The 26,413-nt window shown below is 41.3% G+C and overlaps 2 protein-coding genes across 12 annotated transcripts in view; one reads left to right on the forward strand and one right to left on the reverse strand.

The window, feature by feature from the left end:
- On the reverse strand, positions 1-22,934 carry LOC112230971 (TNF receptor-associated factor 2-like). Of its 2 annotated transcripts, none has more exons than XM_042311600.1 (11): positions 22,851-22,934; positions 20,370-20,578; positions 17,807-17,885; positions 17,497-17,595; positions 5,989-6,150; positions 5,759-5,833; positions 4,927-4,995; positions 3,265-3,504; positions 2,699-3,002; positions 2,256-2,404; positions 1-1,994 (listed from the first exon to the last, which is right to left on the reverse strand). In XM_042311600.1, exons 2-11 carry the CDS (start codon positions 20,546-20,548, stop codon positions 1,776-1,778), a joined length of 1,575 nt encoding a protein of 524 aa, XP_042167534.1. In that variant the 5' UTR covers positions 20,549-20,578; positions 22,851-22,934; the 3' UTR covers positions 1-1,775. The 2 variants fall into 2 exon arrangements, with proteins under 2 accessions (XP_042167534.1, XP_042167533.1); XM_042311599.1 differs by having other exon boundaries at positions 4,921-4,995.
- Positions 17,251-26,413, forward strand: part of LOC112230970 (ubiquinone biosynthesis protein COQ4 homolog, mitochondrial) — a 20,384-nt gene continuing 11,221 nt past the window's right edge. Inside the window, exons 1-3 of one of the 10 annotated variants that reach the window (XR_002950400.2) lie at positions 22,954-23,131; positions 23,658-23,746; positions 24,012-25,569. Coding sequence is in view for 3 of the 10 variants with exons in the window: in XM_042311601.1 (XP_042167535.1) it covers positions 22,574-22,584 (11 nt within the window). In the remaining 7 variants the exon portion in view is untranslated. Of the gene's footprint in view, positions 17,406-22,010; positions 22,585-22,953; positions 23,132-23,657; positions 25,570-26,413 lie in introns of those variants that run through there. The other 9 variants (XR_006080721.1, XR_006080722.1, XR_002950399.2 and 6 more) reach the window with 9 other exon arrangements.

Below are 26,413 nucleotides of genomic sequence, written 5' to 3' on the forward strand. Positions count from 1 at the left end.
CAGGTATTGTGTGTAGATTGATGAAGAAAAAAAACAATTTAATCAGTTTTAGAATAAGGCTGTAACGTAACAAAATGTGGAAAAAGTCAAGTGGTCTGAATACTTTACGAATGCACTGTGTGTGAGATGTATATATTATTTAGAGGCAGTGGTTATCTAGCCAGCTAACAGCATTAGATGTTAAAAGTATATTTTGCCGGTAAGGTTACTCATTTTCTAGTGAAAAATACTTTAGCAAACATTTTTATAAAACATTAGCAAATAACACTACGGATCTTTTACAATCAGTGAGAAATAGGCTGAGCAAGAGGGCCAAAAGAACCCCACAGCAAAGGTGTCATAATACCCATAAAACATAGGGGTTAAACAGGGAAATGGTTCCAATCATTTTCACACTATTCTTTTTTCCCCATAGGGGATTTTAGACACCCTTAAACTCAGGGATGATTCGTGGAGGCACACCCTGTCGGGACATTTTGACAACCACATTAATCTCTGTTGGACAAGGTGACTTATCAATATATTCTGCTCTATTTACTTGCAGAAAATAAATTACTAATTGGCATCAACGTAGACATAATGCAAAACGACAAATCCCTGTAAGCTCCTGCACGTCAACTCTAGCCGACACCTTTGCTAACAGGTATTGTGTCAATTTAAAACTTGCACAAGACAGTTCACAGAATTGTCCATTGAAAGAAATGTAGCCAATTTATTCATTATTACATTCCGCTAACATTAGTTAATCCAGACATTATTACCTTTGCCTCGATTCGGCAGTCTCGCCCAGATCATCATGGCATTTGTAGTCCTTTACGATAGCCACATTAGCAGCTAATTAGCATTGAATTTGGGGGTAAATACAGGTGAGTATATTTATAAAAGTCACCTTGTCCTAGAGAGATTTACACAGTTATTAAAACGTCATGCCAGGGTAAGCCTACACGAAACAAACCCCTTATTTTAAGTGTTTCTAAAATCCCCTATGGGAAAAATTAATGGTGAAAAAATGATTGGAACCATTTCCCTGTTTGACTGCTAGGTTTTATGGGTATTATGAGTCATACTGTGGTCCTCTATTCAAGCATTGGTTCAGTCCACCACAATTTGCATGTTTATGTAAAGGATGTTGAGACTTATTAATTCAAGGCAATGGTGTCCAATCTACTGATCTCTCTTTTCGTTACCAGTGAAGGGCGCTCCATTGTCCCATATGCGAGATCTATTTCTGACATCCACTATAAGACTCTGTAACTATTACTTTAAATATTACAGTGTGAACTATGGTGAACAACACGTCACTCGTAGATGGCCCATATGGGGTGGGCTAGACCCTCCATTGCAATCTGATAAACAATATGTTGGAAATCCCCTGTAAATGCCTTATCATGCAACTGGTGGTGCATCCTGCACACTTGATGGTTCCACAAATGTGACTCCCAGTGCCTTCAATGAATACAATTCACAATATCTATATAATCCTGCAGATCTGACGAATGGACCGAAAGCTTGAGATATTAGCGCTCTCCCTGAGAGAATTTCTGACCCACCTGAGTTTTCATTCAAATGCTGTTAGCTGGCTAAATAGACACTGCCTAGATTATGCTTATAATTATATTATATTATTTAATATATTTATAATTTAATGTATTTTATGGTCATAAGTCATCATTGTGTGTGTTCTTCTGCTGTGCATTTTTGGGCCTTTAACTACCCCTTCCTGTTTCTACAGACCTTTGACCACCACTTCTACAAGCCTTTGACTTCCACAGTCACTACAGGCCTGTGAGGTCTACAATGGCCTTGATGAAAATGGTGTCATCCCTAAGGTAGGAGCTCTTGCCTGCCAGTTTAGCCAATGGGCAGAAGAGTGGGCAGCCACTGGCTATGTTCATCTCACTGATTGGCCGCTGGAAAGAGGTGGAGCTTACATCAGGCCGGAAGGCATCAATGATATGCTCCCTGTTATTCTGATCCAGCAGCATCAGTGTCACCTGCAGGGAAGAGAACGAGGAAAGAGGACGGAGATTTAATATTTATTTTTTACTATAATGCATTTTGTTGTAGTTACTAATGTTAGACACAGGTAACAGACAAAATAAAGGAAACAAAAACAAAGTGTCTTAATAGGGTGTTGGGCCACTACGAGCCAGAACAGCTTCAATGTACCTTGGCATAGATTCCAGTGCCTGGAATTCTATTGGAAAGCTCATGCTTTCAATATACTTTGTATCCCTTATTTACTCAAGTCTTACCTTCTGACTGAAGGGCCATTTGAGCAGAGCGTCACACTTGCCCCTCATCACCACGAAGAAAAGAGAAAGGTGAGTCCCTCGACCAGTTCCGTCCCCATTCAGATACAGTCTCAGACACATCTTATAGCCATATTTACTTGAGTAGAATGCTACGGGATAAGAGGAACTATATTAGAATCACAGTATGTGCATCTGTGACTTATCGAGTCACTTGTGGTAAAAATGAGTGCATGCTTGTGGAATTACATTGCCATAAATGTGCATAGAGTATGGTATACTTATGATACACTAAAGAGCAAGGAGATAAAAAAAAAAAAGATATCAAATCAGATTTTCCTAAATGAAGATAGAAGGATTTTCAAGTTAAAGCCAGTCAACTTGTAACTGCAGGCCTTAAGGACCGGTGAATAACATAAGAATAAAATAATCAGGGCAGTTCTAACCTGGTGAGAACATAGCGGGTGTTCGCCCGGCCACAGCATCCTGGCGGCGCCGTGAGAAGTCGGCGATCTTCCAGACAAAGACACCATCAAAGGTGCAAAACTGGAGTTCTCTCAGAGTCTGGTCTGTCTCAGCCAGTTGTAGGTCCCGCATGGTGAGAGTACGCTCTAGTTGACGTACCTTGTTGCCGAGGTTCTCAATCTTGTCTTGGTCTAGACGATGTTGCCGTGAGAAGGCCTCTAAAGTGAGAGAACTCCTCTCCACTTCCCTGTTCAATACACACACTATATTCTCCAGTGCTCTCACCTGCAGGACCACAACACAGAGAATACAATGAAGACAAGTCCTTCATTATGTGTTACTGCATCTGCAACATCTCTGTATGGATTAGTATTCAGGCCATCTGTAAGAGTTCAATAACAAGTAGGATGCCAATCCAATTTATCATTTAACAGCTTGGTTGACATTGTCCTGTTAAACAAGGGAAGCTTTAAAACAATATATAAGACAACAATAGCTTCCGTAGTATTTCCTATTCATCAAATGCATCAGACCAAGTTAAGCCAACCTTGTGGTCAAGACCAAAGGTCTGTCCAGAGGCAGCGGCTCCTCCCCCATCTGTGGCTGCAGTAGCCGTGGCTCCATCCTCGGGAGCGCGGTACAGGCCCAGCCCAGAGTCCTCCTGCCACTCCCCCAGCCCTGGGGCCTCTGGACGCTGAAGCCGCACCAGAGACATCATCGCCAGGATCAGACGCATGTGCTCCATGACACTAGTCTGCTCGTGGTCACTGTGCTTCCCATTATCAATCTGCATTGACACAACACAAGGCGTTAAGCACATTGAGTTAACTAGTCTGTATCATACTGTTCAGTGTCAATTTTAGATGCCCTTCAATATTGAGATTCAAGCTGGAGTTCAATTGTAGGGGACTGCACATAAAGCTCAGAACATTTACTCTCAAACACTAGATGTCTCTTTTGAGACGTCTCTCTGTTGAGGGTGTGTCTAATACCCAAGAAATTATGTGGACACCTGCTCGTCAAACATCTCATTCCAGAATCATGGGCATTAGTATGGAGTTGGTCCCCCCTTTGCTGCTATAACAAACTCCACTCTTCTGGGAAGGCTTTCCAATAGATGTTGGAACATTGCTGCGGGGACTTGCTTCCATTCAGCCACAAGAGCATTAATGAGGTGTTAGAAGATTAGGACTGGCTTCGCAGTCGGTGTTCCAATTCATCCCAAAAGTGTTCGATGGGATTGATGTCAGGGCTCTGTGCAGGCCAGTCAAGTTCTTCCACACTGATCTCGACAAACCATTTCTGTATGGACATCGCTTTGTGAACGCCGGCATTGTCATGCTGAAACAGGAAAGGGCCTTCCCCAAATTGTTGTTGCCACAAAGTTGGAAGCACAGAATCATCTAGAATGTCATTGTATGATGTAGCATTAAGATTTCCCTTCACTGGAACTAAGGGGCCTAGCCCGAACCATGAAAAACATCCCCAGACCATTATTCCTCCTCCACCTATATTTACAGTTGCATTCGGGCAGGTAGCATTCTCTTGGCATCCGCCAAACGCAGATCCGTCCGTTGGACTGCCACAACGGTGAAGCGTGAATCAACACTCCAGAGAACGCGTTTCCACTGCTACAGAGTCCAATGGGGACAAGCCTTACACCAACAAACAATTATTGTGCCGATGTTGCTTCCAGAGGCAGTTTGGAACGCAGTAGGGTTAGGGTGAGTGTTACAACCGAGGACAGACAATTTTTGCACCACAACAATGGCCAAGTAGATGTCAGATCATGCTGTACGTACTACTAGGTTGGATACTACTTGTGCCTCAACCAAGAAGTTGCCACAAGTGTGTAATTATAAAGGTCTAACTATAAACCAAACAATCAACAGAACATTGTTCATTGTCTGCATGCCATGGAGTAGTCAAGGTGACTCAGAAAAACAAGAGGAAAGAGGGGATTTTTTTTATCCAAACGACTACAAATTTAGCCAGATTTATTTGACTGTCAGATGAGGGCAAGTCATATGAGAAAACTGAGAAAAACAAACCAGTTTCCTCTGACAAACAGGAAACCGTATTCAAGAGCTGTCTGGGACATTACAATCAAAGATATGCATTTTTCAAATATCTAAGAAGGCCATCATCATATACTGTAGATAAAACCTTATCTGAATAGATATAATTGATCTTCTATACACACCACAACCTTGCAGCCGACCTCACTGAACGGACATGCAGTCTTAGACTTGGCACAGGATCTGCTGTGATCTAGAAACTGCAGGGAGAGAACAGAAACAGAAAGATCAGGGGGTTATGAAGATTAAATTGGGGCTTAACCCTGAAAATAACCGGCATTATTGTCACGACTTCCGCCGAAGTCGGTCCCTCTCCTTCTTTGGGTGGTGTTCGGCGGTCGACGTCACCGACCTTCTAGCCATCATTGATCCATTTTTCATTTTCCATTGGTTTTGTCTTGTCTTCCTACACCCCTGGTTCCAATCCCATTCATTACACGTTGTGTATTTAACCCTCTGTTTCCCCTCACGTCCTTGTCAGAGATGGTTTGTTGTATGTAGGTGTGTTATTTGTTCTGGTGTGCGACGGGTTTTGCACCCTATTATGTTATTTTTGTATACTTTGGTTTTCTGAGATTTTTGAATGTTTATTAAAACAGCTCAATTTTTACCAAGTTCATTCTCCTGCGCTTGACTTCCCTGTCACCAGCACGCACCGCATTACAATTATTTCAAATGAGAAAGTAGATGACTGTTGAGGTTATTTTATTCTAAGTTCAAAGGGCTAACTCAAACAAAGTGCAACTACCTTCTTAGTTCTGTTATGAGAAGACTTCATAGTGAGACCTACTTCTATTAAAGAGTGGTACATGAGTCTGTTCATGCTCCGGCCTACTCCACTTGACTAGGCAACAATGTATATTTATTGAAAGCAGAAACTGTATAGGACCATGGCTGATAAGATTAATTGACCTAGAAAGCAAGCCAAATGAAGACTTTTAAAAGACACAGTAGAGGACAGACCTTTTCCCGTGGGATCTTTTTCTTTCCACAGTCCTTGCACTGCATGGGAAACTTCTGGCAGATTTCATCATGAGCCTGTAATAGATAAGGAGTGGGAGTTGGTATGAGAATATCGGTTCATCTCAGAATCCACACATTCCATAACCATCTCATCAGAATCTGACTGTCTGGAGTACTGTGTCCACTTGTACATTTGTTGGCCATTGGTGTTTTCCAGATATGCGTCTCACCTTGATTTCCTTGAAGTTGAAGGAGACTTTGCAGTACTTGCAGTTCAATGTCCTTGCTTCACATTCTCTCTCATTATGCCTCTCTTTTTCACTGCGCAGGATAAGGACCTGGCAGGTTTCACATGGTACTCGCTCATACTCACACTTGCCCTCATGTTGTGCCTGGGAAACAAAAACAAAGAGTTTTACCACTGACCATTTGCAGAAACGTGTAGCAGTATTAACCCAATGAGTCCTACCGAGTTTTTGACTTTAACCCCTTTTAAACATAATGTGTTTGAGCTACAGACGTTTGGGTTGTACCATTGGATTTCTTCTGCATCCATAGATACCAAACTTTAATCTGTGGGATTAACAGGGGCTAAACGAGACCAGTGTTTTTGAGACAATGACGGATCCCGAAGGGGCCCGGGCCAGGTCTTTTTGCCCACAAAAAACGTCTGTAGAGTCCTAATGGTTTGAGCTACAAACTACTAAAAGCGATCTATGAAAAGCTGAGACTCTCACCGACATGCAACATGTTCTGCTCTATGATGCGCACAAGCTACACCAGAGTGGTGTTGGATTCGGGGTAAACTTTGAACATTGAGATATTAAAGACATGATAAATCAGACACATAGTGTATAAGGAGTGAAAGATAATGGGTCTCTGTAGAAAGACAGATGGCTTTGGAATGTGTTGGGTGGAAATGCAAATGAATTACTTAAAAATCACAACAATGTGATTTTCTGGATTTTTGTTTTAGATTCCGTCTCTCACAGTTGAAGTGTACCTATGATAAAAAAATTACAGACCTCTACATGCTTTGTAAGTAGGAAAACCTGCAAAATCGTCAGTGTATCAAATACTTGTTCTCCCCACTGTAGATCATAGGAAATCCCAGAACATAGTGTCTATAGCACTGTGATTAGCTCACATAGTTGCTGTAGAACTCCAAACACTTGTCACTGACTAGTTGGACATTCAATTCCCAGTGATTTTTGTACTTACAGCATTCATATAAATACATTTTTATCATGTTTTTGCTTTGACGGACCTTATTATTATATTGACTTTTGTCTATAAAACTCATGAATGCAACTGTTTATGTCAAATTGTTTTGTTTTCTACTTGTAGCCCTGGTTGTCCTGAAAATAAAATAGTAAAACACTTCATTGTGAAGCTAAATATAAGGGCTGGACATGCAGATAAATGAAGGTCAGATAAATGAAAAGCCTATTTTTGGTGGGATCTCGGGACTGAAGAGGTTAAGAAAGGACAACCAAAACCAGCCACTGTAGTCTGTGTTAATCTTTATCCTTGCATGCATTTGCATGTTTTAAGATTGAGTGTGCAATATATACATTTCCTTGTCAAACTTAATGTCAATGGAAATTCCTGACACAAAAAGTGGCTTTAAAGCAAATGCCATTTAGAAGTAATTAAGCTGAGCCAGTTCAGAAAGAAAACCAGAGTGCCCCGCCTCAGCTGACACATCAGCTGAGATGGTACCAATTCGAGGTGAGTATCAATCATGCCTATCCAGAGCTTTCCCAGATATCACCGCGCCTTATCGGATCTTGAGGTTGGCTAAACAACCTATGCCCTCTATTCAGGATTGGCCAGAATCCTAGTGGTCCTCTACGCTCAAGATACACAGTGCATTCAGAAAGTATATGCACAGCTATTTTCAGGTCTCTCCAGAGATGTTCGATCGGGTTTAAGTCCGGGCTCTGGCTGTGTCACTCAAAGACATTCAGAGACTTGTCCCGAAGCCACTCCAGCGTTGTCTTGGCTGTGTGCTTAGGGTCGTTGTCCTGTTGGAAGGCGAACATTCGCCCAAGTTTAAGGTCCTGAGCACTCTGGAGCAGGTTTTCATCACTGATCTCTCTGTAGTTTGCTCTGTTCATCTTTTCCTCGATCCTGACTAGTCTCCCAATCCTTGCCGCTGAAAAACATCCCCACAGCATGATGCTGCCACCACCATGCTTCACTGTAGGTATGGTGCCAGCTTTCTTCCAGATGTGACACTTGACATTCAGGCCTAAAAGTTCAATCTTGGTTTCATCAGTGATCCTTGTGGTTCCAAACTTCTTCCATTTAAGAATGATGGAGGCCACCGTGTTCTTGGGGACCTTCAATGCTTCAGAAATGTTTTGGTACCCTTCCCCAGATCTGTACCTTGACACAACCCTGTCTCGGATCTCTATGGACAATTCCTTCGACCTCATTGCTTGGTTTTTGCTCTGACATACACTGTCAACTGTGGGATCTTATATAGACAGGTGTGTGTCTTTCCAAATCCTCTCCAATCAATTGAATTTACCACAGGTGGACTCCAATCAAGTTGTAGAAACATCTCAAGGACGATCAATGGAAACATGATGCATCTGAGCAAAATTTTGAGTCTCATAGCAAAGGGTCCTGAATACTTTATATAAATAAGGTATTTCTGTTTTTTTATTTGTAATAAATGTGCAACATTTAGCAGGGCAGGGGAAAAGAGGGAGATAGTCAGGGATAGTCGTATTAAAAGGGGTGGGAGATGGAAATGTTGAACGGGCAAGGAGGCATGGCTGAGTCAAATAGAAATCCTGACTTAATGAAGTGGGGATTAAAGAGCTCAGTCAGTAACAACCACATCATCAACTTTAAGGGACATGAGCAGCTGTGGGGAGGAGGGTTTATTCTCCAGGTCTTTAACAGTTTTCCAGAACTTCTTGGGGTTAGACCCACAGAGAAAGAACTGCTCTTTAAAGTAACTAACTTCAGCCTTCCAGATAGCCTGAGTTATACTGCGCCTGAGTTATAGCCTTATTTCTCATTTGCCTAAACGAGAGCCAGTCAGCCCGAGTATGCGTGTGCCGAGCCTTTCGCCAAATGCAATTCTTGAGGTGGAGTAACTATGCAAGATCACGGTCGAACAAGGGCCTGAATCTGTTTTTAATTCTCATTTTCTTTATGGGGCGTGTTTGTTAACAATACCACTGAAAATATAAAAAAATAAAGTCCAAGTGTCTTCCACAGAGTGGATCAAGCTGATTCTATACTATTTTACAGAGGCCAGGTCATGAAGGAAGGCTTGCTCATGAAAGTTTTTTAGCAAGCATCTATGACAAATCAGGAAAGGTCGTTTCACTGTGCAGCCATTACGAACACAGGCTGTAAAACAGTGATCCCTAAGGTTTTAACAGAAAGCACCAGACTGATACCAGGATTATTTGTGAGGATAACATCAAGAAGAGTAGCCTTTTCTGGGTGTTGGAGTCATACCTAGTGGGATTGGTGATAATATGAGAAAGATTTAGGGAATCCCATTGCTTTAGGACTTGGTCAGGTGGTTTAAGCATGTCCCAGTTTAGGTCACCTAGCAGGACAAATTCAGACTTGGTGTAAGGGGCCAGGAGAGAGCTTAGGGCAGGTAGGGTACAGGCCGGGGCTGATGGAGGACGATAGCACCCAGCAACAAAGCGCTATTTGAAAGTTGAATACTTAAAACCAGCAAATCAAATTGTTTGGGGACAGGCTTTGTGGAGACAACCGAGCACTGAAGGTGATCCTTGGTAAAGATTGCCACTCCCCCACCTTTGGAAGATCTGGCTTTCTGAAAAAGGTTATAACCAGAAAGTTTAACATCAGTATTCAAAACACTCTTCCTTAACCACGTCTCAGTGACCAACACATCTGGATTGGAGCTCTGAACCCGCATTTTCAATTGATCCATTTTTGGTAATAAGCTTCTAGTGTTAACGTGCAGAAATCCCAGGCTTTTACGGGAGCAGAAATCAGTGAAGCAGATAGAGTACAAGTCAGAATTGGGGCTAGCAACAGTAGATGGGCCAGGGTGTACATGCATATTTCCAGATATCATCAACAGTAATACAATCAAGGCACGGCATAGTACAGGGAGAGCTCTACAGTGCTGATTTATGACATCTGAATGTGCATCAGATGGCAACAAGGTCATATTGTACAGCAATTTCAACAGGTAACATGAATACAAAGTCGGCAATGGGTGTTTAGAATGGGATGGGAGGCCAAAAGTCTATGTAACCAATTATTAACTCATTCTAAAAATAATAGGAAGGGTAAAAGGTACTCCAGTTGTCATTGCTCAAACTATGTTCCATGTTCCTCTTCCATGTTACGCTATCTGCAATGCCAACCACTCTCCACACTGGTCGATCCATTGTTTATCACTGATGCAACAGATGTCCAGCAAAGACAAGAAGACTGGTCTCGGCCCCCGTGTAAAAGATTGTGTTCGTACTTCGTAACTCTTCCGTTGTGTTTTTAAAGAAAGAACTGTCCAGCCAGCGATCCCAGTTGATTGGTGTTTATTCCAACAATAGACACAAGGAAGCACATTAGATGTGCAGGACAATAGTATGTTGATGGCTATAGATTCGTGATTTGTCTGTCAGCATGGAAATAACTGAAATAGCAGGGGCTAATGCGACCATTATAGTGCATGCTAGCTAACTCACTATTACAGCAATAACATACAAAAGCACATCCCAGGATGCCCCCAATATCTAACAGGTACCGTACACACACACATTGAACAAAAATATAAATGCAATATGTATAGCGTTGGTCCCATGGTCCATGAACTGAAATAAAAGAATCACTGAAATGCTCCATACGTACGAAATATCTGTGCACAAATTTGTTTATATCCCTGTTAGTGAGCATTTCTCCTTTGCCAAGATAATCCATCCAGCTAACAGGTGGGGTATATCAAGAAGCTGATTAAACTGCATGATCATTATTGGGCTGGTGACAATAAAAGGCTACTAAAATGTGTAGTTTTGTCACAACACAATGCTACTGTAACGGCCGTTGTTGGTGGAAGAAGGTGAGGACCAAGGTGCAGCGTTGTATGTGTCCATATTTATTAAAATGAACATGGAAATAACAAAAATACCAAAGAGAAACGACCGAAAACAGTTCTGGCTGGTGCAGACACAACAGAAAACAGAAAATAATCACCCACGAAACACAATAGAAAACAGGCTCCCTAAATATGGTTCTCAATCAGGGACAACAATTGACAGCTGCCTCTGATTGAGAACCATACCAGGCCAAACACAGAAATAGCAAATCATAGAAAAACTAACATAGACAACCCACCCAACTCACACCCTGACCATACCAAAACAAAGACATAACAACAGAACGTGACAGCTACAGATGTCTCAAGTTGAGGGAGCGTGCAACTGGCATGTTGACTGCAGGAATGTCTACCAGAGCTGTTACCAAATAATTTAATGTTAATTTCTCTACCATAAGCATTGTTTTAGAGAATTTGGCAGTATGTTCAACCAGCCTCACAACTGCAGACCACGTGTAACCACGCCAGCCCAGGACCTCCACATCCGGGCTTCTTCACCTACGGGATCATCTAAGACCAGCTATCCAGACAGCTGATGAGACTGGGGAGTATTTCTATCTGTAATAAAGCCTTTTTGTGGGGCAAAACTAATTATGATAGTCTGGGCATGGCTTCCCAGTGGGTGGAAGCCAAGCCCACCCATGGCTGCGCCCCTGCTCAGTCATGTGAAATCCATAGAGGGCCATGAGAGACTAATTTATTTATTTCAATTGACTGATTTCCTTATCTGAACTGTAACTCAGTAAAATCGTTGCGTTTATATTTTTGTTCAGTGTGTGTTGGCAAGATAGGCAGATAGTTCACGTGCCAAGATGAAGATCATCATGCCTCAAGCGAGGGTACCCAGCGGTACGTCACCAGGGATAGAAGTCGCATGTTGCTCATTTTATGCCACACGTGGTTAAGATTCTCACATAGGATTCATTGTTGCGATGGTAAGATTACTTAACTGGTCTATTCGATAATATCTAAATGGCGCTTCTGCCGTAGCTACAGAGTCGTCTGGTGTAAGGTTCTGTTGTTTTGGGGGATTGGTATAGCTTACTGCGCTTACTGCCCATAGGCTATATTATACTGTATATTGACGCTTTGCTTAGGCAGTGAGCTACCCTGAAGGAGCAGAGCCTAAATCGCCAAAACTTGCATTATTCATTGCTTAAAAGCGGCAATATGTAACTTTTTGGGCGACCCGACCAAATTCACATAGAAATGTTAGTTATAAATCTGTCATTCTCATTGAAAGCAAGTCTAAGAAGTGGTAAATATGTTCTGTTTCCCAGTCTTAATTTGAGTTTTTGCATCTTTTACTTTCGGTTTTGTACACCAGATTCAAACAGCTGATAATACAATATTCATGGTTATGGAAAATATATTTCACAGCAGTTTAGACAGTACAATGATTCTCTACACTATGCAGTTGTTTAGTCAAACAGTAACTGGCAGAACTATTAACATTTTTCCAAACAGAAAATGGCAGAGCAATTTCTGCATAGTGCATCTTTAATAAATGGTTAAACATATTTCTTCATGGTGCTTTCTTTCTGAAATTAAGCAGAGCCAGTTCAGAAAGGAAACCTGATTGCCCAGTCTCAGCTGACACACCTGCTGAGATGGTACCAAAGAGGCTAGTATCAATCACGCCTACATTATTTGGTGGTCTATTTTAAGCTGACCAGGTCCCCTCACTCATCATGCTGTTACTTCAACTATGCGCCGGCTTCTTGCTCGCACCACCAGGTTCTGTGTTTCTGTCGGGGGATTGGTATAGCTTACCACACTCACTGTCCGTAGGTTATATTATATATTGACGCTTTGCTTGGGCAGTGAGCTAACCTGAAGGAGCAGAGCCTATAGCTCAAAGACTTGCATTATTCATTGCTTAATAAATGGTTATAAATATTTCGATGTGGCGTTTCCTTTCTGAACATGCATTTACAGTTAAAAGACTGTTAAAAAGCATTGTGTTATGAAAGGAGCAGACTGGCATGACTGCAACATGTTTTACATTTTAGTCATTTAGCAGACGCTCTTATCCAGAGTGACTTATAGTAGTGAGTGAATATATTTTAATACTTATTTTTCAAACTGGTCCCTCGTGGGAATCAAACCCACAACCCTGTCGCTGCAAAAGCCATGCTCTACCGACTGAGCTACACTGTCCTCAGTAATAAATCATCCTTTAAAATCAACGATAAGCCAAAACAATAGCTGTTTTATAGCCTACTCATACTCCCTTGGCTTAAGAGGGACAACCTGTCTATTCAGTAAACACAGCTCTATGCAAGTCATAGCTTGCCAGATTAAAATAACAGTTGGGTTGATGGTTAACCAGTCTGCTGCATACGAGTTTATAAGCAGCCAGTTATGGCAGTTAGAAGAAGTAGATCTAGTTTAACTGAAAACGGCTACAACGGAGCAGGATGTATGGTTAGACCGTGGTGACCTTACACATCACAGAGAACTGCAGTAGATGCCACAACTGACTTTTAAAGTGTGAAACTCTTTATGGTTGTAAACTAAACTGACACAACAGATTCATATATGAAACACTGCTCTACTTAAATATTGTTCATGTATAGAAAAAGGTGTTGTGTGAGATGGGAAACATTGTATGTGTTTGTGAGAATATGGCCTATTGTGGTTGTTTTGGTGTTGCATGAAACTGCACATTGAAACTGCTTGCGGTTGTGCAACAAGAACTCAAAATTGCTTCTTCAACCACTGTGTGCCAAGGGTTGAATTAATTGTGCCTCACAACTACAACAGTTAAAATACAAAGTCAAATACAAATGAATCCATCTACTTGTGAATCGTTACAGTAAATGTCAGTCCTGCTCTAGCCAAATGTTTTTCAAGCAGGTGGGAGGAGAAGGGGGTGGGGGAGAGAAGAGTGTTGCCATCTTTCCCACGTCTTTTCTCATTCAGTCTCAAGAAGGCAGCAGAGCAGGTAAGTGAGCATGTTTTTCCAAATACCCTTACCAACCCTTCTCTAAAATATCCCCAAGCCAACCTTAACCATAACTAAAAACAATAACTACTTGTCTAAAGTATTTTCCTAATTTGGAAACTCACGAAACGGTTCAGCCTATGTCAATGTAAATCCGTAAACATGGGCACCCTCATAGATATTATCCAGATCAACTTGCCCTCCAAATACAAAAACATCCTGTGGTGGACTGCAGTAGCGTCAAATAGTCCCCGTGATATTCAAATTTTCAGGGTAGTCAGGAACCAATACACGCAGTCAGTCAGGAAAGCAAAGACTAGCTTTTTCAAACAGAAATTTGCATCCTGCTCCGCACCCCCCGCAGCGACATGCCCAAGCCTCCCCAGCTTCTCCTTAACCAAAATCCAGATAGCAGATGTTCAGAAAGAGCTGCAAAACCTGGACCCGCACAAATCAGCTGGGCTAGACAATCTGGACCCTTTCTTTCTAAAATTATATGCCGCCACTGTTGCAACCCCTATTACCAGTCTGTTCAACCTTTCTTTCTTATCGTCCTAGATCCCCAAAGATTGGAAAGCTGCCGCGGTCATCCCCCTCTTCAAAAGGGGGTGACACTCTAGATCCAAACTGCTATAGACCTATATCCATCCTGCCCTGCCTTTCTAAAGTCTTCGAAAGTCAAGTTAATAAACAGATCACAGGTCCATTTCGAATCCCCACCGTACCTTCTCCGCTGTGCAATCTGGTTTTCGAGCGGGTCACGGGTGCACCTCGGCCATGCTCAAGGTACTAAACGATATCATAACCGCCATCGATAAAAGACGGTACTCGCAGCCGTCTTCATCGACCTGACCAAGGTTTTCGACTCTGTCAATCACCATATTCTTATCGGCAGACTCAACAGCCTTAGTTTCTCAAATGACTGCCTCGCCTGGTTCACCAACTACTTCTCAGACAGAGTTCAGTGTGTCAAATCGGAGGGCCTGTTGTCCGGACCTCTGGCAGTCTCTATGGGGGTGCCACAGGGTTCAATTCTCAGGCCGACTCTTTTCTCTGTATATACCAACGATGTCGCTCTTGCTGCGGGTGATTCTCTGATTCACCTCTACGCAGATGACACCATTCTGTATACATCTGGCCCTTCTTTGGACAGTGTTAACAAACCTCCAAACAAGCTTCAATGCCATACAACACTCCTTCCGTGGCCTCCAACTGCTCTTAAATGCTAGTAAAACCAAATGCATGCTTTTCAACCGTTCGATGCCCGCACCTGCCCGCCCGACTAGCAATCACTACTCTGGACGGTTCTGACTTAGAATATGTGAACAACTACAAATACCTAGGTGTCTGGCTAGACTGTAAACTCTCCTTCCAGACTCACTAAACATATCCAATCCAAAATTAAATCTAGAATTGGCTTCCTATTTCGCAACAAAGCATCCTTCACTCACACAGCCAAACATACCCTCGTAAAACTGACTATCCTACCAATCCTCAATTTCGGTGATGTAATTTACAAAATAGCTTCCACTCTACTCAGCAAACTGGATGCAGTCTATCACAGTGCCATCCGTTTTGTCACCAAAGCCCCTTATACCACCTACCACAGCGACCTGTATGCTCTAGTCGGCTGACCTTCGCTACATATTCGTCCCCAGACCCACTGGCTCAAAGTCATCTATAAGTCTATGCTAGGTAAAGCTCCGCCATAACAACACCCACCCGTAGCACGTGCTCCAGCAGGTATATCTCACTGGTCATTCCCAAAGCAAACACCTCCTTTGGCCGCCTTTCCTTCTAGTTCTCTGCTGCCAATGACTGGAAAGAATTGCAAATATCGCTGAAGCTGGAGACTTATATTTCCCTCACTAACTTTAAACATCAGCTTATCTGAGCAGCTAACCAATTGCTGCAGCTATACATAGCCCATCTGTAAATAGCCCACCCAATCTACCTACCTCATCCCCATATTGTTTTTATTTACTTTTCTGTGCTTTTGCACACCAGTATTTCTACTTGCACATCACCATCTGCACATCTATCACTCCAGTGTTAATTTGCTAAATTGTAATTACTTGCTACTATGGCCTATTTATTGCCTTACCACCTCACGCCATTTGCACACGCTATATGTAGACTTTCTTTTTTTTCTATTGTTTTATTGACTGTATGCTTGTTTATTCCATGTGTTGTTGTTTGTGTCGCACTGCTTTGCTTCATCTTGGCCAGGTCGCAGTTGTAAACGAGAACTTGTTCTCAACTAGCCTACCTGGTTAAATAAAGGTGAAATTAAAAAAAAATATATGATTAGCAACACTGTTTGTCTTTCCACTTCCCAGTGAATCCTACAGTAAACACAGGTTGTTTTTTTATAGTCCACTGAATACCTGTTACTGACTCCAAATCACACAATCTCCCACAGACAACGACAACATTAAAAGGCCACTGAACCAACACGAAACGCCTACACGATAAAACATTTTTAGCACAAGTTGTGCTAATCATCAAGTTGGTTGTCAGCATGACATTTAACTGCACAATCTGCATGAACACAAAAACTTTCTGCTGAATCGGCCCTAGAAATGTAGCATAGACAGTCTCACTTCTTTTCTTCCCCATTGTGAAAGTAAATACAATTCTATCCACAGTTCTGAGGAAGCACATTAACCCCCCCAAAAACGTTTTACTGAATAACCAGACATATTTACAGTTGACAGTCTTTTAACATCCCCCACAAAACACACAGTTATAACCTACGATTAGATACAAATGTGCTCAAACTGAAGAAATAAAAGAGCAATGAACTTAAAACTTCCCCTTCCTAACATTCCCTGTTATACAACAACAGTACATGTTAGTTTAACTCTTGGCAGAAGGCCAAGGTTTGCTTCCTCATAAAACTCCCCTCTCTTCCTGTTTTCAGTCTCTACAATCGATGGACAAATGGATTTACAGTTAAATTAGTCTTAACAACAATACAATAATTTGCAGTTTATCAGTATTATTATTATGAATTTCTCAGACTACTCAAGGCAGATGGTAAACAGAATGTAAATCTAAGCCTGCAGGTCTTGGGTACTTTCCACTCTCCGCCTAACAGGACTCATTAAAAAAAACTCCAGGGACTTTCCAAGTCATATAACAAAGGCAGATCCTGTTTCACTCTCACATGATAACCAAACCCGTTCCACGTGTTGATTTTGTCTATCCCCACCAGATGCCTTCATGACAACGCAGGTTAAAATACTAAAACCAACTGTGAACCAAATATATTAATTTAGGGGGGCAGGTTAAAATACATACTCTATGAAACATTCATGTACATTTAGCTAGCTTGCATTGCTAGCTAATTTGTCCAGGGAGATAAACATGGGTTGATGTTTTACCTGAAATACACATGGTCCCTTTTTTTGTGCTGGATCTTTGCAGAATTTTGACCCATTCTGAGTCACACAAAATCATGTGTTCTCTGACAATTTATTCACAGATAAAAGGTCACACACACAATGGGGGCAGTCTGGTCAGCATGTCAGATTGCTACTGTGTGCCTTTGCTATTGGCTCTCAACACGAGAGACATGAGGGACGTCCAATCAGGTAACTCAAATTCAAAACATGCACAAGATATTCTCATTTGAATCACCCAATGACAACCCAGTAAAACATAAACATTAACTCCATACTATACCTCATATTCTTTTATGCAACCAGTCCAAGAGCATCCCTCACTGATACATTTGGCAGGCAGGCTGGCGATTTCTCTACCAGCTGCATTGTCTGGAAAAGCCTGAGGGAGGTGAAAAGAACAAAGTGAACTCTAATTACACACAGTAGTTTTCACATTCACTGTTACTGTTCAACCAGACTGGGGGGTTGTCTTAAACATTGAACTGTAATAAATACTTTAGATGAATGAAATCCATATCCTTTTTTCGCCAGGAGCAACATGATTCACCAGAGATGTTGTTAGAAGTTAAATTAATGGAACGGAGCCTTACCTCATTACTATTGAGAATGGACTGTGGCTCCTCATATATCTCTTCCTGTCGACAGGCTTCACAGGGCTTTGGGCCGGAGCTGATGATGGAGACACACGTCATGTGATTTTACAGTACAAAATGATTTCAGTGGCCAACAACTAGAGAGCTCTTAGCCTCGCCTGAACCACTACCCACATTTACAATGATTACCAGTAGGCTACAGAGTACAGGGTTAAACTAGAAAGATGAATCATGTAATTACGTAGCATATATAGCACTTTGGAGTATACAGATAAACATATATAAACACAAATGGGCAAGTCACTTCAAGACTTGCCCAACGAGATCCATTGCAAAGACATTGTAATAATAGGTATTAAGAATACTATAATTAGTGGGCACGGGCAAGACATACAACGACAGGCGCATCAGTATGCAAGGCAACACAAAGATGCAAACAAATTTAAAAGGTTGATGTTTAAATCCACAGATTGAGAGACTTTAGTGTGAAGGAGGAGTCAGACCACCAGTAGACGGAGGAGGGCTGTGAATGAAGATAATAGTTCCCCTATGAGTTTTCTGTGTGGGTTCATGACTCAGAAATATACTGTAGTCCCACTAGAAACCACTAACTATGTGGAATGCATTTAGATAACCAACCATGACCAGCTAGCTCCATGTTGAAACCTCTCCCCTTTCAATTCTTAGAAAATGACATGTGGCAACTGGAGTTTCTTGTGAGTTTAAAGCGAAACAGGATTACAAATTGTACAAATTCCTGGAATTACCAAATTACTGTCCCTTGAATTTCAACATCAGCACCAATATAGCACTTCAAGTACAATGTATTTGACCTGAATTGTAGTGAAGTATATCATATTAAATTAGTTAAGACTCTGACAGTGAGGATTCGTAGTTGAACGTCTGTTTCTCCTTATTAAACAACTAATCACCCATCCAGTATTTACAATTATCTTCCAGGCATCCACATACACTTTAACTTATTGTTGTTCTTTTCCGTGCAGATTCTACGTAGTCTGATCTCTGACAATGTCACTTTGCAAGTTAAAAAATGCACGTCGTCTTTATCATCTGATTATAATCGGAGTATGTTCATCAGGACATCCTGGAACTAAGAAAAGCTGAAGCGTCACTCTATCTTCTTTCACATTCCACTGCACCATTTTTACTCAAGTTAACAAATGAAGCGGCAAAAATATCTACATTTCTAGCAGCAGGTGAAGTATAAAAACGTACATGGTTCCACTTCTCTTTAAAGGTGTGAAAACAAGAAGCACATCCTCGTACCATCTAAACCACTGTGAAATATATTTTCCATTATCACAGAAGAAAAAATGTGCCCAAAGTTAGAGCTACAATGTTTTATAATGAAATGAACAAAACCCAAATAAACAGATTTAGCTGCAGTGTGAGATGGTGACATGGTTAAACTCCCAGTGAGAAGACATATTTAGTAAGAATCAGCAAGAGCAGCTTGGTCCAGTTGCACCACCAGAGGTAAGATCCATTCCAGATAGTTCCAGTCGAGGCTGGACCAGTATTGGTGTTAATCTGACTGGCTACCACACACTAGGCTTGGGCGGTATACCGGGGTATTTAGAACCTGGGCGGTATACCGTATACCGGGGTATTTGGAAAAAGCCACGGGATGATTTTTCAAAACCGTTGAAACTATTTATTTTACGTATTTTTTTATACATTTGAATATTTGTACCTACTTGTGCAATATGTTAGGAGATAAAGAACATTTGCGTTCTTCATTTCAGTTTACGGTAGTCCCCAGTCACGTGGTTTGTTTACAAGAACACAACGATGAGAGACCAGAGCCTTGTGAGTCACTCACTGTCGTGCAGCACGCGCTTCATAATTTTTCATTATGAAGCTTACCGGAACTAGTTTCCCAAAACAGCGGTTTGAGCCAATCATGTGCGTTTGTTTATAAAGAAGCACAAGGAGCAAAATGGGAGCTTTGTGAGGGGAGTCATCTCTACAGCGCAACTTAAGTGAGGTGATCAAGTTACTCTTGTATGAAATTAACTACTAAATGTTTGCCAGCTATATATCTTTTAACTATTAAGTTAACCATCTAAGATGTGCCAAATAAATTCTCTCCAGCGGGGTTTTGCTAACTTGCTAATGTTAGTTAAGTGGCTAACATTAGCTTGCAAGATCAAGCTTCTTGGTAACAGCAGCAGAGACAATCTACTCCTGGATTAAGATAATATTTGGATGCCACAGGCATGGTATGGAGGGATGGAAATGTGTATACTGCCCAACCCTACCACACAACCACCGCAGACCGACACACAGAATCCCGTGCTGACTCATCCAGACAGGGGCTGAGGTAAGTGGAAGGGCAAGATGCTGATGGGAGCCAAGGAACCAACACCACCACCACCACTACAGAGAGACACTGCAGTGGAATAGCTACAGCAGGACTTCGTGGGGTGGAGCATCATGCCCAGTGAGAAAGGGTTAATTAAAGTAAGGGGAACTTGAGGAAGGGTGGGGGGTTGCAGAGCCTGTAGTGGGGAAGAGGTGAAGAGCTACAGTAGTCTACCTGGTGAGCAGTTTGAAACAATGGACACAGAAACGATGTCCACACTGAGCCTGGACTGGCTTCCTCAGGACCTGGTGACACTGCTGACATTGGTACTTAGCTTCCATGGAAACAGCCAGGACACTCTGGGGTATCCCTGGAAGGGAGGAGTCCAAAGAGGGTAGAGATATGCGGGCCATGCCTCTCCATCAACGTCTCATACAGCTTTCCTGTGTAAACAAATATCAAACCTTAATATTTAGCAAATGGATTAACCACACCCTATGTCCCAGGCCACTGCAATGATAGGTTACCTACATAACTCACAGGAGATATGGGGTAGAGCCAGCTGTTCTGTTTGTTTATTTGTAGCTGTTGCACATGGGATGCATGCACAGTTAAGCGTGTCTAAAAGCCAACTTCGCTGTATGTCGTCTAAGCACATTTCTGTCATTCAACCTTTCACCTCAGGTCAAAACAACAAATAAATGCAATATAATGTAGCAGTACTTAGTAATCAACAGATAATTCAAAAAGAGACAGGACAGGAGTGGCTTGGCAGGCAGACCTGCAGTATGGACTAGAGGTCGATCGATTAATCGACATGACCGATTAATTAGGGCCGATTTCAAATTTTGAACAATCGATAATCTGCCTTTTTGGACGGCGATTATGGCCGATTACATTGCAATCCAAGAGAAAACTGCGTAGCAGGCTGACCACCTGTTACGCGAGTGCAGCTTCAAAAGGACCATGTGGCTGCAATGAGCCATGGTAAGTTGCTAGCTAGCATTAAATGTATCTTATAAAAAACAATCAATCTTCACATAATCATAAATAATCATAAATTGTGTCACTTCTCTTGCGTTCAGTGCAAGCAGTGTCACGGTATATACAACAGTTTAGGCCGCCTGGCTCGTTGTGAACTGTGTGACCATAATTAATTAGCCAGAATTTTACAGCACTGTACTGCGTTTGCCAGCAGCTCTTAGCAATGCTTGAAGCACAGCGCTGTTTATGACATCAAGCCTATCAACTCCCGAGATTAGGTTGGCAAAACTAAAGTGCCTATAAGAACATCTAATAGTCAAAGCTATATGAAATACAAATGGTATAGAGAAATAGTCGAATCGTCATAATTCCTATAATAACTACAACCTAAAACATCTTAACTGGGAATATTGAAGAACTGGGAATATTGAACCACCAGCTTTCACATGTTCTCATGTTCCGAGCAAGGAACTTAAACGTTAGCTTTTTTATATGGCACATATTGCACTTTTAACTTTCTTCTCCAACACTGTGTTTTTGCATTATTTAAACCAAATTGAACATGTTTCATTATTTATTTGAGACTAAATAGATGTTATTTATGTATTATATTAAGTTAAAATAAAAGTGTTCATTGTTCATTCAGTATTGTTGTCATTATTACAAATATATCTATAAAAATTGGACGATTAATCGGTATCGGCTTTTTTTGTTCTCCAATAATCAGTATCGGTATTGAAAAATCATAATCGGTCGACCTCTAGTATGGACAGATTGAATTGACGCTTAATAATTTTAGTCTCAGAGAGAGAGGATTCTTGTAATATGTAATTCTTGTAATGAAATTGTAAAGTGAAGTCACCAAGAGAAAGACAAAAGAGGTTTAAAAGGTGATGTTGTTACACAAGTAAATTAGTAGTGCTTGAAATTGTATATGCCTTTCCACATACCTTTAAACATAATAATTAATGGCTGGGGTCCTTTTTGTTTGTTTTTGCTGTTCTCCAAATAGTACTTTTGAGTTTTTGAAAGCTAGTCTTAAGACATGGTAGATATGTTCTATGTGTGCTATTCCTATGCTTCCATTCTTAAGTTTTGTTTTTTCAATCTTTTACTTTCAGTATTGTATACAAGCTTCAAATAACTGAACATACAATATTCTTGGTTGTGGAAAATATATTTCACTGTGGTTTAGATGGTACAATGATGCTCTACACAATTACTCCTTGTTTTGTCATAAAAACTGAAATTAGGCAACCAGTAAATGGCAGAGCGATTTCTGCATATTGCACCTTTAATACATTGTGTGGCAATGCAGTAAATGAGCTCCAGCGTCAACGTCCAACTCCCCCCCAGACAATTTGAGAAATCTAACTGGAACAACGTTCTTGTTTTGACAACTGCAAACGCACGCTGATCCAGAAAAACGACTTTAAACTGCATGTACCGTAGAGATGCAGCCAAGGTACAGAAAACATTTTCTAAGTAGGTCTGTCCATTTCCTTTTTTCCTTGCCAGTGGACATCTTGCTCAACTGTCGTACTAGGCTTAGCTATGGAGCCATGCATTTACGGCATAACGTTGACTTTCTCTGCCAGTGGCATAACGTTAACGTTGACTTTCTTCTCAGCAGTGCACTACCTGCATACTGAAAAGGTTTTCGGGGTGAGCGAGTCCCAATATCATGGCCATTCATCCAACCTACAAAAAATAAGGAAGTGTTGTACTTACCAAATTAAGGCCCAATGTACTACAGCTTTTTGTGCTGTACTTTTTCTGTTGCTTTGCAACACCAGCTCACGTGACTTATTACGGTGACTGTACACTAGATAGCAGTAAATTGCTGCGCCCATATTGTGACTGGCTTGTAGGCGTGTTGGTAACTTGTATGAAGGTCTGGTTATGAAATGGGTACATAGTTAAATAGTAATTATCCTCTAAAACGCTCTGGGGACAAACAAACTTTACTGCCCTATTTCCAATTGTCCACATGGCTGGGAGAACCTGTTCAAGTAAGTAAATACATCTCGAAAATGAAGAAGGAAAAAAAAGACGTATTATTAGCTAACTAACGTTAGCTGTAGTGCAGGCTAACTCATGAGCTGCTAAATGAGCTAACTTAGTTGGCTAGCTAGCTGTCTAGCCAACTTCAAATACTCTAGATAGCTAGCTAAGTGAATTAAATCTCACCATCTGCCTAACTTCATATAGTTAGCTATCTTGATGTGTTTTTTACAGTGATAAACTCCAAATGCATTTGTAGGTAACGTTAGCTAGTTAACAGCCATGGAGGAGGGTGATAGGATAGCAGCCCGAATTTTTAAAATTTTATTTCACCTTTATTTAACCACGTAGGCTAATTGAGAACAAGTTCTCATTTACAACTGCGACCTGGCCAACTGTCAGTGAGAGAGTAGGCTATTCTGGATAGGGCAGGTACTTTTGTGTGGTTCCTGTCCCTAGAAGTGAGGATGGAGATAATATTAACAATATTCGGTGCTATGTAATTTGACTATAATGAAGTCTGTTTCTTGTGAGGTTTTTTGTCCTCAAATAAAGAGCTGTGAAACCTGTCTACATATGAAGAGGTCCCAATGAAGAGCAGTGGTTCCTGGGGACTCAAAGGGGTGCACATATTTGTTTTTGCCTTAGCACTGCACAGCTGATTCAAATGATCAACTCATCATCAAGCTTCAAGTGGTACTTATGTATTCATTTGTGATGCTATCCTTAATATGATCCTGTTATTGTCACATGCTACATATGTGTGCCCATGGATCTATCTATCCAATGTTATCATGATTTGTTATCAGGAATGTTATACTTTAGTAATTCACAATGATCTGGTGATGTAAAAGTCTAATAATTAGATTGTCTTCCATATTCCTACAGATGCTTTGTAACTGGAGATTCCTTCAAAACGATTGCCTACAGTTAACGTGTAGGGCACTGCAAGGATGGGTGACCAGGGCCATCTAGGACTGCCTGCTGGAGGAATTCAGTTGGGTGAAGGCTACCTGTGTCCTGTATAACTTTGGGGTGGCAGGTAGCCTAGTGGTTAGAGCATTGGACCAGTAACCAAAAGGTTGCTAGATCAAATCCCTCGTGCTGCCCCTGAACAAGGCAGTTACCCACTGTTCCTAGGCCATCATTATAAATAATAATTTATTCTTAACTGGCTTGCCTAGTTAAATAAAGGTTCACTAACAAAATAACTTAATGAGGATGGACACGAGGCTCTGCAGGATGTTTCAAGGATGGGGTCCGGCAACGCAGCAAGACTGAGATCTTCACCTCCTACTTCTTCGAAGAGGGTGCTGTTCCCTGGCAACTCCATAGACTATGCACAACCAAATGCTCTTTTAAGAGTCATTCACATTGCAATAACAGTGTTCTTCCATTTACTTACTGCAGTTATTCAATTCCCAGTTTCTCTCCCTTTGATTTCTACTTCTCAGGTGAGGGTGCTGTTTAGGTAAGGGTGTGATGTCTGTACAAAAATAAAACAGCCATTTCAAATCACTCATATTGAAAATATGTAGAACAATTAGACACTCTATAACCCACACCTACACACATGTATCAATCTGATTGATTGATTGTGTTGCTCAGGTGTATAACTGGCTCCTTCCACCTTGAAAGAATAGGCAAGATGGCCAACCATGGAGAATAGCAAGACACTTCATTATTTCTATAACTACGCTATATTGTTTGTCCTCGTGTGTCCGTTCATGTTTTTCAGCATAAAGTACTCTGCAGCCGCTTAGTGTGGTGTGGACACCAGGTGAGGCCACACACACAGATTACTGTTCAACACTGTGTTTAACTACCTTATTTTCACAATCAGTCTCTCTCCACTTCATCCCTTTCTCCTCTTCTCCACAAATCCTCTAGGTTATATCAGCTGTGTCAGTGAACCCCTCCTGCATCTGAACTGGCTACATAGAATTGTAATTAGTGTTTAATGTTTTACGGACTCCTGAGAGAACCAGCAAACCAGGCTGTAGTCTTGTGAAACAGTGGATGTAAAGAATCTAGCTAGCTTAAGCATTTACTGCTAATTTTAATGTATAATTTTGGAAGCTTGCCTTGCTGATATTTGCCATGCAATGCAGCTGGAGTAACGTAGCTTACTATTTTCTTGCTTATTGTGTAGTGGAGGATAAAAAAATACCTGTATAGCTAGCTATGTAGCTGATCTGTGGAGGGAACCTTAAATATTAGGCCAGAACCTAGCTATCATAGCCGGTTGTATCGACTTAAAACATTAATGGCATTAATAAAGCCTTTGGATAGAGTATAAAATAACTTTATTGTGCCAAGGATGCAAGTTGTAAATACATGTAGTTATTACCAAGCATTAGATCCCCACATTGTAGCCTGTAATTTTAATATATTCACTGATCATGTACTCTACCTTGGCAAATAAAGAGCGAGATCGCATTATTAAGCCTTGTGTTTTTTGTTTTATTCTAACACTATCAGTCATCATAAGGAGGTGACATGCTAAACTGACCTTGTATCATTAACTCTGGGACTACTACATCTCTATCTGTATTTCAATGTTAAGCATAACACTTCCTGTTGACCTGACCAAGTGACCTTTTACCTCTCATCATGCTGTGCTCTGTATGTAGCCAGTTCAGATGCGGGAGGTGTTCACCGACACAGCTGATATAACCTAGAGGATTTAGGGAGAAGGGAGGAGAGGGATGAAGTGAAGGTGTGACTTATTGAGAAAATAAGGTAGTTTAAAGAGACAGCGTTCAACAGGAATCTGTATGTGGCCTCACCTGGTGTCCACTCTAGTACTTTATACTGAAAAACATGCAGACACACGAGAACAAACAATATAGCGTAGTTATTCTCCATGGTTGGTCCTTTTGCCTATTCTTTGAAGGTGAAAGGAGCCAAAGTTACACCTGAGCCTGCTATCTGTACAACAATCCATCAATCCGATTGATACAAGAGTGTGTAGGTGTGTGTTATAGGGTGTCTAATTGTTTTACATTTTTTTCAATATGGGTGACTTAAAAAGAGCCTGTTTTGTTTTTATACAGACAGCACCCTTACCTGAGAAGTAGAAATCAAAGGGAGAGAAATTGGGAATTGAATAACTGCAGTTGACATAGCTAAGTAAAATATGAGAATACTCTTATTGCAATGTGGATGGCTCTTAAAAAGAGCCTTTGGTTGCGCACAGTGTAGTCTATGGTGTTGCCAGTGTCCAGCACCCTCTGAAGAAGTAGGAAGTGAAGATCTCCCGCACACGGATTGCCTCCCGTGCTGCGTTG

Source organism: Oncorhynchus tshawytscha, linkage group LG33 (assembly GCF_018296145.1).
Source record: "Oncorhynchus tshawytscha isolate Ot180627B linkage group LG33, Otsh_v2.0, whole genome shotgun sequence".
NCBI classification, from domain to species: Eukaryota; Metazoa; Chordata; class Actinopteri; order Salmoniformes; family Salmonidae; genus Oncorhynchus; species Oncorhynchus tshawytscha.